The sequence below is a fragment of the Centrocercus urophasianus genome, unplaced genomic scaffold (genome assembly GCF_019232065.1).
Source record: "Centrocercus urophasianus isolate 14NV4802_14NV808 unplaced genomic scaffold, USGS_Curo_1.0 seq_10, whole genome shotgun sequence".
Lineage (NCBI taxonomy): Eukaryota > Metazoa > Chordata > Aves > Galliformes > Phasianidae > Centrocercus > Centrocercus urophasianus.
Window position 1 is genome coordinate 59874265 of NW_024884142.1, and position 12193 is coordinate 59886457.

Genomic DNA, 12193 nt, shown 5'->3' on the forward strand with positions numbered 1-12193 from the left:
AAACTCACTGTGGAATAGATTTCTAAAATACCCAAAGTCCAATTCAATATTCTTTGTGTCCTCACAAAAGCTCTCCAACATTTTGACAGAACACTGTATATCCTGGTATGCAGCAAATTACAATTTTATTTTATTTATTTTTTTTTTTTACAATTAAAAAAGAAAAAAAAAAGCCCACAGTTGGTTCTTATTTTCATGGAGGAGATTTTAACTTACGTTGTCCTCCAAGACTTCTTCCTGGGATTAGGCGTTAATGGGATTACTTAGGCAACAATTTTGAAGTGACAGTACCAGCCACATTTTGACAGACATGGTGGTTAAAAGGTAGATGTATTTTTTATTTCTGCTGTTCTCTTTATCCACTCATTCAAAGAACAAGAAAAAAGAATATCCACCACATAGCAGAGAAATCTCTATGTATCAGAACGGTTACTGCTGTCTAGGGCACCCAATAGCTGCAAATCAGTCTTTCAGTAAAGTTGTTCTCATCCACTTTTTTCCATCCAGGAAAAAAGTCAATACAAGAAATCACCAGCAGACTCTATCCCCACATCAGCTGTAAACCATGAAAATGCCCTCTCAAAGCATTAGCCAGCCTGGCACTACAGAAAAGAGAGGAAAGCAGTGGTGGCAATTCCAGCTTGCATTCATCAGGATTCTAGGCTGATAAGTTTTCTTCTCATTGGACACAATTTAACATTAAACTCATGATTTCTAAATGTTCTTAGCTTCACTGCTTTAAAACTTTGAATTCTTCAACACATTGGTATTTCCACTGTTTCCACTGAAGCATAAAGAGCCATTGAGCAAATGTGCACACAGAGGAAAAAAAATAATAATAAAAAAATAATAAAAAAATAAAATCAAAGAAAAAGCAAAGAGAAAAAACAAAAAAGACACTAATTTTGAAATAGGACTTGAAATCACTTGAGCTTAAGGTAAATGGTAAGAGAAAAGCTGCCCACAGAAACACTTTCATTTATAGCAAGCTTAAGCTTGCTGACAGAAGACAACAAAGCACAACACCTCTCAAGTAGCAGACATTCTGCTCATGTAACTTGAACCACTGCTGCAAATATAGAAAGGGAACACACATTTGGCTCTGCAGCAGTAAGTAGCACATGGAAATTGCCATCTTTCATCAGTCAGAGAACATACATATAATACTCTCTATTCAAAATGAGTAACTGTTTATTCCAGTGTTTCTCATTTATACAATTAGATCATTTTCATTAATAAAAAATACTAAACACACATCTGTAAGTTTCCTGAAGTTTTAACTGCATAACCCATCAGCAAGGAGCATAAATTGATTGTAACTTATAAAGTAACACACGCAGAAGTGAAATGACAGTTGAATTATTCTTGCAACCTCATTGAAAAGGTAAAACATTACAAAACAAACAATCTTCTAAAAGCAGTCATAAAAGCAAGAGCTGCCTTTGGCATTTATCTTCACCATCTTCTAAAGATATACTGAATAACTAAAATTCCTGAAGCACTCATGAGCTCAATGCAGTGCCATGCATGCCACAGCCCTAAGACATAGATTCAACCCAGGATATTCTGCACAAGTGGACAGCGACATCATCAACTTGTTGATACAATATTCCAAATGCAGGTGTCACATAGATGAAAATAAATACATATGCTTATTTTGAAGGCCTCTCCCAAGGAATAATCTCCTACTAAAAATAAGCACATTTTAATTATATTATTATATATTTAATTTAAATATATGATTAGTATTTTTTTTACAAATAAGATGCTACTAGCATTTAAAAATCTATCTGTAAGCAAATCTTTCTGTGCAAACCTTGACAAGAGAATGCAATATCAAGCAGGAGGAGAAGTCATATGGACACTATTAAGAGTCAGTGATGTAAGTCAATGGTTTAGCCTCTTCTGGAATGATATGTTATAGAAAAAAAAAAAACAAAAACAAGAAAACCTTCCTTGACAAAAATCCTTGAAAAAACTTCATAGGGGGGAAAAAAGAAAGGAAAGAGAGAGACTAAGAGTAGAAGAAATTCAAATGTTCACCTGTTTCACCAGTGAAAGAAAAAATAAGAAACAACTGGATATGAAAAAATATTATAGAACATTTAAAATAGGAAGACTAACATGGTAATCAGGCTTGTTCTCCATAAGTCATAGCACAACTGCAAAGTGGCATTAACTGAAAGCAAGAGATAGGAAATTAAAAATCTATTAAAGGAATTAACTGCCATGTATTGCACAACTGTCCTGTCTTGCCACAAGAACTCACTGTGGACATCAAGCATTCCCAGAGTTACAAGAATAACACATTTTGGAAAATATATATCTCATAATGTAATTCTTTAAGCATTCAGATTAAAGAAGTGTTGGCACAGATTACAGTGCTTCCCCCTTTCCTTCCTAGTCCCAAATTTGCCATAGTATTCCTAACTCTTAAGTGTGTTGAGGAAACTTTCCAGAGGGCAGGATGTTGGAGTACACCACTACACCACATACTTTGAAAGCAGTTCTTGCATTTACAAAGCTTTTTGGGGAGTGTCAGAAGCTTTGTGCGTGTTTTTACATTCTTCAATAAAACAAAAAGTTGCTGCTTAAATCACTTAAAGCAGCAACTCACATAAGGCAGAATTTATAAATTTGCAGCTAGCTGGGGAATACTGTTCACGACCAATAGTCAGAAACATTTGTCTGCCACAGCAAAAGTAACAACTCCTCAGACACGTAAAGAGTGCCTGTATATACACTAAACAAACAGCAACCTTTCGCTGTGAAGCTGAAGGCGTGAACTTCGTAACCACAACGGTTACCTCAAAGTTCTGAAAAATCAAATTCTGCAGTTCCGTAAGCACAGATTTTATATACTATACCAAGGCAACAAATCAGCAGAGATAACATTAACACTGATACCGTGGACTACGTGATCTCCTGCGCTATCCTTAAGCAAAGCATGTCGTCACGTCATTCTTTGCAGACAAGAAGGGCGAACAGCGAGGCTGAGGCGCCTGAGGAAGCGGACCGCAGCAAGGCACCGCGCGGCCGGACGCGGACAGATCCGCGGCAGCGCCAAGTGCAGCAGCAGCAGCAGGCAGCTGCAGAGCCCCTTAAGGACCAAACGGCCGAGCACCCAGCCTGCACGAGGACTAACTCGCTTCTTTTGCACATCGCTGCCAGCAAGCACCATGTCAGGCCAAAAACGCGTCACGGCCAGGCAGGTTCGTGAATCATATATAGCGGAGAGAAGTAACAATTTAAAACGACTCTGTCTGCAGGCCCTGTACGCGCTGTCACTGGGCTCGCCTCAGCAGAGGGCTGGACGAGGGCAGCGCTGCCTGCCTGCCTGCCCGCGCCGTGACGCCGTGACCCCGTGCCCTGACCGCTCCCACACCGCTGACAGCGGGCACCCACCCACCAAAGCGGACTCGTCTGTAAGAAGCCAACCCACGTCACCCCCGTGGAGCCGACACGGCTGCCGCAGCAGCAGCGATACGGGCAGGAAAGGGCGGATCAGCATCCGGGCTCTGGGGAGGGGAGCGCGCTCACTCACCTATCATGGCGGCCGAGAGAGGAGGAGAGGAGGGGGCGCGCGCACGCTCCTAAGTCCGCTGTTCTAGCCGTCCGAACCCGAGCAGCCATCCGACGCGAGCGGTCGGGGGAGGAAGTGCAGCCGGCAGCGAACTGCGCGTGCGCCGCGGGGCCCTCTGGGTAACGTAGTTCTCGGGTTTTCACATCGCCTCACGTGCCTGCCGGCTTTCCCCGCGTGGACACACGCACAGACACACGCACACGCTCGCGAGCACGAGCACGATCACGTGTAACTGATTTCTGCTAACTGCTGTGTCCCGCCGGTTTCCCGCGCGCCGTTCGTTTCGCTGCCTTTGGGGTTCCTCCCCGCCCGGCAGAGCGGCGGTTGTTGACGCGTTGCTTAGCGACGGGCGCGCGGCCCGGCCGGTGGCACAGGGGTGAGGGGGAGCGCCCGGGGCGACCGGCGGAGAAATGGGGACTGCGGGGACGGTGGGACGAGCCGGGGGGCGAGGGCGGTGGCTCGAAGGAGCGGGAAGAGCGCGAACGCGGCGGTGCCGCTGGCTGCGGGACGGCTCGGTGCTCTGGTAGCTGACTGGTCCCGGCCGTTGTTGTTTGTGCTTTTGCAGTCCGCGTGCCGGTTCCCGCCCGCTGCGGGGAGATGGTAGTGGAGGAAGCGGGCTGCGGCCCCGCCAAGCCCTCGGGGAACAGGCGGCCCCAGAAGCAGGAGCCGCTGGGACACGTGAAGAAAAACAAGCAGCAGGTCTCTGACGGCTTCACTGTCAAAGCCATGATGAAAAACACTGTGGTACGTTTGCGACTAACGTAGCGGTCCTCAAACGTGTCCTCTGGGCGGGGGAGCGATGCCTGGCAGGCAGGGGTGCGGGTGCTGGAACTGCATCTGGAGTTTGCTGGTTGCTACGGCTGCTTGCAGGTTTCACGTTCTCACCAGGTAACAGCCCGTGCCTGTGGGAATGCAGGCGCCTTTCTTTCTGCGAGGTCCTGCGTTGCGCGGTGCGGGCCCTGCGTTAGCAGTCAGCCCGCAGAGCCGTGTGCGGGGCTCCCCGCCTCGCGCTGTGCACAATGCTGCCAGAGGATACAGCAGCACTTTAAGTGTAAGTTGCTTGCACGTAGTGACACAGCGTGGGATATGTTTGATGCGCGTGTCACAGAGGATGGCAAAGGTCTGGAAAATATAGTGATTTTTAAACTATTTTAAACTAAACTAAACTAATTTGCACAGAATTAGAATGCTAGCCTGTGGAGGAACTAATTCTCCATCTGATATTTCTTAGGCTAAGAGGAATGGAACCCGCAAACTTCATCGTCATTAATAACCCACTTTCTAATGAAATTAGAGGTAAATGAGTGAAAATAATGGGATCAAGGCCATTCAAATTTCTTTATGCTATTTGTCTACATTTAACATACTTAAGGAACAAATATAAAAGCTTCAACTAGTGCAGAATGCAAATGGTCTCCATGTGAGTGAAGAAACTGATACGAAACTCCTGAATTGGGTCTGGATTTCCCTTTATTTAGACACAATTCAATGTTTTAACTAACTTACGTTTTTTCTCTTTTACTTTTTTTTTAAGCCATTATCGTTATTATGTATATCATTCTGATTTCTTCTGTGAGACATAATTTCCCTTGTTTTGCTATAGCATTCTTCTTTTTGAGGTCTACTGATTCGTTATCTGTAAGAACACCCTCTTAAGAAAAGTAAAAAAAATGCATATTCTGTTCCATTTGAAGTTTAAATGGAACAGAAGTTCTGTACATAAACAACCTCCTTCATATTAGTAAAATGAAAACTTGTTTCACCTTAGTGGGAAGAACGCAGGACTAAAAAAATCCAAGGAATGTTTTATAGGTTATTTAGTTTGAATTTCATTCTGTAGATATGGAATAGACTGAGCTTAGGGATTAATTTTTGAGGACTTTTCCTCTTCTCTGTACAAAATTCAAGTCATTAGTACTTATATGTGTTTGTTTATATCTTGACATGTAAGAGATACTTGATTTAGTCTAGTCTGTGGTTTCAACAGGGCTTGAGAAATATATGTATTTTGTTTTTAAAAAGAGTCTTTACTTAGGAGCATAACTAGCTATCACTTTAATCGGAATTCAAGTTTTCTTAGAATGTATACAGTTTTAACTTTTATGGTCACAAGTTCTAACTTTCTAAACATCAGAATATTAAATCATGTGTTGCTATCACTGAGCAATAGCAAACAGGCAAACCTACTGCCTTTGGATTGTGTTTCATGTTGCTTGCATGGGCCTCTGCACATCACCTAATACACCTTCCCTTTGGAACTGGGCCTGTTGCTAGCACATGAGTACCCCTCTCTACGCTGTGGAGATCTCCAACAGTAGTGGTTCTCTGGTCTATCTGGGAAGCTGTCATGTTGCTGCCCTGCCTGTGTGCCGCTGTGGTACTGTTGGAGACAGATTTAACTGAGTTCTGACCCATTCCACAGGTTCTTTTCCTAACTCCCTGGCTCCCTAGGAAGCATTGAGACTGTTTGATGAAGTCCAAGGCTGTTTTTTTCCAAAAGTTCTGAGTGAGGACAGGCAGACAGGAATTATTTCCCCGGGGTCAATGTGCGAAATGTCAGAATAGAGTAAGGATTATCTCACTGCCACTCAGCCTCTGTAGAAAGGAGAGTTTCTTTTCTCTTTTCCAACAACAGAGCTTAAGATTTATTAAGTACTCACTTGTCAGAGGTTGACATCATAGATGAAGATGTCATGGAAGGCTTAGGAGTTGATTGGTGAGTTAAAAGCACAGCAAGCTAATATAGTTAAAGCATGGCAATTCTTTTTAACAGCATGACAGGGCATGGTGTCATCAGTGACTTGTTCAGCATCTCCAGGTCAGACTGTGAGGTACAGATTAATAACCTCTGGTGCAAACATGCACTGGAAAGGGCGTAGGTTAGTGAATTACCATTATGTAATATTACCTATGACTGTGAATATAGTCATAAAGGTTCCAGAGTTGTTTGAAGTTTGTTATGCTGGGAATGTCTTACTAAGCCATTTTTTCATGGAAGTTGCTGGATAGACTTTTCTGAAGTCTGTTTTCATAGCTTGTGATAAGTACAGAAATGTAGGCATCAGGTGACTTTCGTAGAATATTCAGGACTTTTCTAATCTCTAGCATATTACATCTTAGATTTACTAATTGAAATAAATATTAACTTAATAAATATTCACCAAGAAAATTGTTTCAGAATTGAAAAATGTGTTGTATGTTATTTTTTTCCTTCTAAAATAAGAAATTTATATAGTGGTTGAATTTAGGAGCAAAATTCAATAAAGGCCTTCTATGCTAACAAGCTAGATACTATGACATTTACATTTTAATTGTTCTGTCTTCCAAGTAGAGTCAGGAGTGCCACACTGTGTGCTCACAGTTCACCTGTACGGCATGAGTAAAGTTAAGATTAAAATTAAAAACTTATATGCAAGGTATCAAGTATAATAATCTCTCTACATGAACATGGACAGCAGGAAAATACCTTTATTCGCTTCTGATCCTCTGCAGACAATTGTCTATTTTTTCTATTTTCTGTAACTGTACATACTTGAGGACATAAAGTATTAATGCCCACTTTTCTTCTATAAACTAGTGGTAAAATGCTTGCAAGGAGAGGGTGTATTTAGTGTTCATCATTAACTATAATGGATCAGATATTTTTTAGTAGAATTGGAACGTAAGGCATCTCTTCATGAATGCTCAGCCAATAAAGCTATGAAATAATGCTCTTGATTTTGCTGTTTCTAAAGAACCTTGAATTCTTTACACTGAAATGCCAGCTTAATCAGAAAAGACAGTTATCCTTTCTCTACCAGTCCTCCTTTAGTGACACTAGTGGGAATTATGTTGGAGTGTCCATCTGCAAACTATCATTCTTATCTCCTTTGACTAGAATACTGAATTCTCCTTCCTAGCTGTGTGTGAAAACCAATAGGTTTTACATAGAAAACATCACTAGTGCACCCATCTGTGTGTTCCATGAAGGCAGTCAGTACCTGCTGTTAATAAGGGATGACATCTATCCTGTGTTTAAAGTGAGGATGTTTACTAAATGTACTTAGAAGGGAGGTGGTACTAAAATTCATGTATTACAAAAAATACAAAGCATAGCTATTCAACACTGGAGTCTCTGCTATGCGCAGAAACACAGCTCCCATCTCCAAAAAGAATGTGATTGTTTATAAGTAAAAAAAAAAAAAGTTATTTAGATTCCAATCCTGGATTTTCATTCCTCTGTTTCTCCTTTAGGAGCCCGTATTGGAATGAACCCTCAGTCTTTGAAATTTAAACTCTTTCAAACAATTATCAACACTGTGTGTACAGGACTTTCTCACCCTTTGATAATAATTCAGAGCAAGAATTTCTTTTTAACCACAGAGATAATATGATTTCATTTAAATTCTGAAGCTTCTGATTATGTATTTTTTTCATATTCACCCACTCTGTGTAACCAAAACTACTTATTGTAAGTTATAGCAGTAACAGTGTCTAATCTGATTTTATGACTATAGAAAATCACTATTTGCAGGAAGAAAGTTTACATTTCTACTATAGTAGTTAATTTATTAAAAAGATAGTAAGTTTCGGAGCATGCAATGTCAGCCTAAAGGCATATTTTGTTAGACGTGTACTGGACAGTAGTCTGTATGTTTTTGGCGAACTGCTCCAGTTCAGCAGTTTTGTGCAATCTATTTTAGTGAACCGTAATGGAATTTAAACTCTTATTACCCTGGGAGGCAGTCCTATCTTCTTCATGTTTCAGGCTGCTTATTACTACTGTCACATATTATGCCTACATTTGTACAGTAGAGCAACTCGGACATTTGTACAAGATCAGGGAACTGATTCTGCTGAACAGTACTCCGTCTTGTTTAAGCTAAGTGTAGATGTGTGGTCTTCAGGGCTGAGGCAAACAACGATCCTTACTGCCACAAGGCTCCTCGTTCCTGCCCTCCTACCTGTCCTGAAAGCACGCTTCTGTCACTCCTTTTCTGTTTGCGTTGGTGTTTCTTACAACTACACAGGAGGCTGGATTGACTCTTAACAGCTGGTAAATTAATACTGCAAGAAGGAGGGGACACAGGAATGTGTTGTAAGCATAAGCATTAACCCTTATCTGAAACATCTCAATCTTAATTCACTTAAAAACAGTTGTGAAACCAAGTTTTAGCAGAGTAATTTCACAAAACAACTAAAGCAGCATAAACTTGCACTACTTTTGAAAGTTGTGATTTTTCATCCCTGGTCATCTGTTCTTCCTTTATGCAATATAAACACGTATGGCCGTGCAGTGTACTAGGCTAGGGTGTAGTTAAACTTAGATTAAAAGCAACAATTTTTTTTTTTTTTTTTTTTTTTTTTTTTTGTAGTGCAGACTTAATTTACAGCTCATAATGGTGTAAAGTAACAAATCTGAGTCTGCTACACCCTTTCCTGCTTCTGCTGCATTCCTGCCTCCTCTGTAACATTACTCATAGCTATGCAACTGAATCAATGATTCAGTTGCATTAGGTTGTATTAGATCCCAACATGAAAGGCTTCAACACAGTGTTTTTATATCCCTTCAGAAAGGGAAAATAACTGTGTTGCTTTCCGATCCTATTTCTTTTACCATAATGAGCACTTTAATGTAGTGTAGTGACCATGATAGCATAACGTAAAAGCAGAGCACATGAAAAACACTTAATGCTTAAGGTCATAATACCTTCTGAGAACCTTTATTTTGTATTATGTTTTCCAGCTGTAATTTATGTGACTTAATCACACTGCTTTTGGGATTTCATACTTCAAGACTTTAAAATCAGCCCTTAATTTTTTGCAAATGTGAGGAAAGGTTGATATTTTTTTTATCTACAGTGATAAGATGATAAGATTTGTTTAATATCCTCAAGCATACGAAGAAGTCATACTGTTTCATTTACGAAGATCTCTTACACACTTAAATCTCCGGTAGATCTTTTTTTTATAATTCAGTCATCTGACTTAAAGTAGATAATAAACAGATTGAGTTAGAATCCCTTCCATATTTTTGATTGACATTTCTTAAGTCGCTTCCTCTGACTCATAATATTTTACATATAAAAAGACCTTGCACAGTTTTAAATTTCATAGCTAGAGGAGGTAAATGTAAATTGATTTTAAAACACAATGACAATGATGTTTCAAGAATCTTCTGCTAATCAGATTTTTATGAACTAATGAATAAAATATTCTAACTGGAGACAATTACAAAGACAGTTGTCAAATTCTTTCAATTCTCGCCCTGAAATTAGAGTGTTTTAAACTTTGTAATCTAAACTAATATGGAAGAGTAAATGTCACTTAAAATTCTTGAAAGTATATGATGGAAAAACTCTTGCAATATTACAGTTTGCATACAAGTCAAAATCCTGCCGAGATTTGAGTATGTGGGTGTCTTAGTCTTGGTAAACACCCGTTTTTCAGGTGCTTGACTCCAAGTATCAGAAAAAAAATTTAGAAAATATGCAACAATCACAGAAAAGTTTCTAAGCAGTCACCATGTTGAGTCCTGGGCAATTATCCAAAGTCAGTATTTTCTAAATTTGTGAAGTTCACTCTGATGGTAATGCCTCTTATTTATTTCCACGGAAACTACAAGAAAGACGAGGAGCACAATAACAATATTTGATAGAGAAAATTCTCAACTGCAAAACACTCTTTTTCAACATAGTCACCACCATTAGCAGAGTGAATTTACACCAGCTTGCATGCTGAAATGCACCGCCCAGCTCCTCGCTGGGCTCGTAGCCAGTCTGGTCTCCATCAACGTTCAGCAAACATCAATGGATGTCAGTGGGTACAATTTTCTCCACGTGAAGGAATTCACTGACACATCTTTGCTTTATCTGCACTTCCTCATTAGATGCCATTTTATCTGACTGCCCCTCTGCTGCCATCTGTCACACACCAACAGAGTGTGACAGAATATTGATGAGAATATTCGCACTCTACTGCCATCCCCCCAACATCTGCTTCTGACATTGTAGGCAAACAGAATGAAATAGGAGACACTACTTTCTAACTCAGCAATGAGGGACACCCCTCAGAAAGCATCTGCTATGCACCTTTCAGACCCACACTCCAGAAGTTCCCATAGAACATACAGATGTACCCTTTCTTTTAGAAAACTGATAATTTAAAATCTTTTTTTAAAAAGGCAAAATCCTATATGAATGAAAAGATAGTGAGACCAATTCCTTGTGTGTAGAAGACTGCTTTGTTGAAGGAAGTGAAACTCCTGCCTAAGCAGGATGTCTTAATCCTACACTATAAGCAAGATTGGTAGAAATGGATGAATAATGGCACCTCCACCTCTTTTCTGAAATTGTTTTGTGGGGCAAAAACCTTGTATAGAGGATACCTGGGGGAATAGAAAACTTGGCCAGACTGCAAGTAAGAAATCTTAAGTCTCTATCTTTCTACTGAATCGCTGTTCATTTTAAAATTTAGAATTTAATACAGAAGCAGAAGCTGCATCCTCTCTCCAGCTATATTCTCTGGGCAATCATAAAGCAACCTAGGCTTGTTTCTCTTCTCTTACTCAGGGAATCTTAATTTCTTTGTATGTTGTTGATGCTTTGCTAAGAGGAATGACATTGTGAATATAATAGGATACAGGTTTGAAATCGGTAGTCTGGATCTTGATTGGGCTTATGCTAAGATGCTAAGCTGGTAAACTAGATGTGTATGTAGCCATTATGTGTATCACAGTTAGTTATAAAAATAAGTTTTTTTAGAACCATTCGGTGTATGTATGTCTTCATTTTCACCTACCTCAAAGATCCATTGCATTTAGGTTGTTGCAGAGTCTTAAATAATCAGCACTTCAACACAGGAAGTCTTCAGACTGGATTAAATGCCACCTGAATTGATGTTACATATTACATTTTTATATGCTCTTTCGTCATGAGTGCCAAAAATACCTCTAATGAAAAATCTGTGCATAATTTCTGAATTAGACCACAATATTTGGCAGCACCGTACAACATCATGTCAGAAGGAAATGCCGTTCAGTAATGATACTGAGTTGATTATAAAATAGAAAAATAGCCTATGGATTGTGCAACACAACAGTCAGCAGACCAAGATGTGTTGTTTGCAAGGAGAGAGGATCTGAAATTTATGCTTGAAAAGCTGTACTGGTATGAAGCCCCTTGAAGGAAGGGAACTACTGACAAAAGCACAAGGATAGGATAAGAATGGGACAGGGAAGCTATAGAGAAAGCTCTTTCTGGGGAAGGTCAGTGCAAAAGATATATTTAACAATGATGGATTGAAAGGAAGTGCTTGCAGTGCATAGGCAGAATGGACTCTGTAAAGCTGCATCAGTGTTTGATAGCAGCAACAGGCGTTTATACAATCTGATCTAACTATGCAGCATGTACTGCTGCCAATGTAATGCTGCATCTAATGCTATGGGGATTTGAGTCAGCAGGCAGTGTCTGTGGCTGTCAACGTCTGGATGCTGTCCCTTGTCTCAGTCTACTCTTTTCAGTGTTGTATCTTAAATGACATTGGAAACTTAGTGAAGAAGACAGAAAAATACCACAATGGCATTTACTCTTGAGAAAATAGTGGAAGAACACTAAATAGTGGGAGCAGTAA

At 40.1% G+C, this 12193-nt stretch overlaps 2 protein-coding genes across 2 annotated transcripts in view; one reads left to right on the forward strand and one right to left on the reverse strand.

Annotated features, from left to right (window-relative positions):
• The window catches only part of PRKN (parkin RBR E3 ubiquitin protein ligase), a 685723-nt gene extending 682077 nt beyond the window's left edge, over positions 1-3646 (reverse strand). The window contains exon 1 of the mRNA XM_042820470.1: positions 3545-3646. Within this exon, the coding sequence (XP_042676404.1) occupies positions 3545-3551 (7 nt within the window). The 5' untranslated portion in view covers positions 3552-3646. The remainder of the gene's footprint in view (positions 1-3544) is intronic.
• Positions 3647-4180: 534 nt separating this feature from the next.
• PACRG (parkin coregulated) overlaps positions 4181-12193 on the forward strand; it is a 190374-nt gene continuing 182361 nt past the window's right edge. Inside the window, exon 1 of the mRNA XM_042822012.1 lies at positions 4181-4327. Within this exon, the coding sequence (XP_042677946.1) occupies positions 4181-4327 (147 nt within the window). The remainder of the gene's footprint in view (positions 4328-12193) is intronic.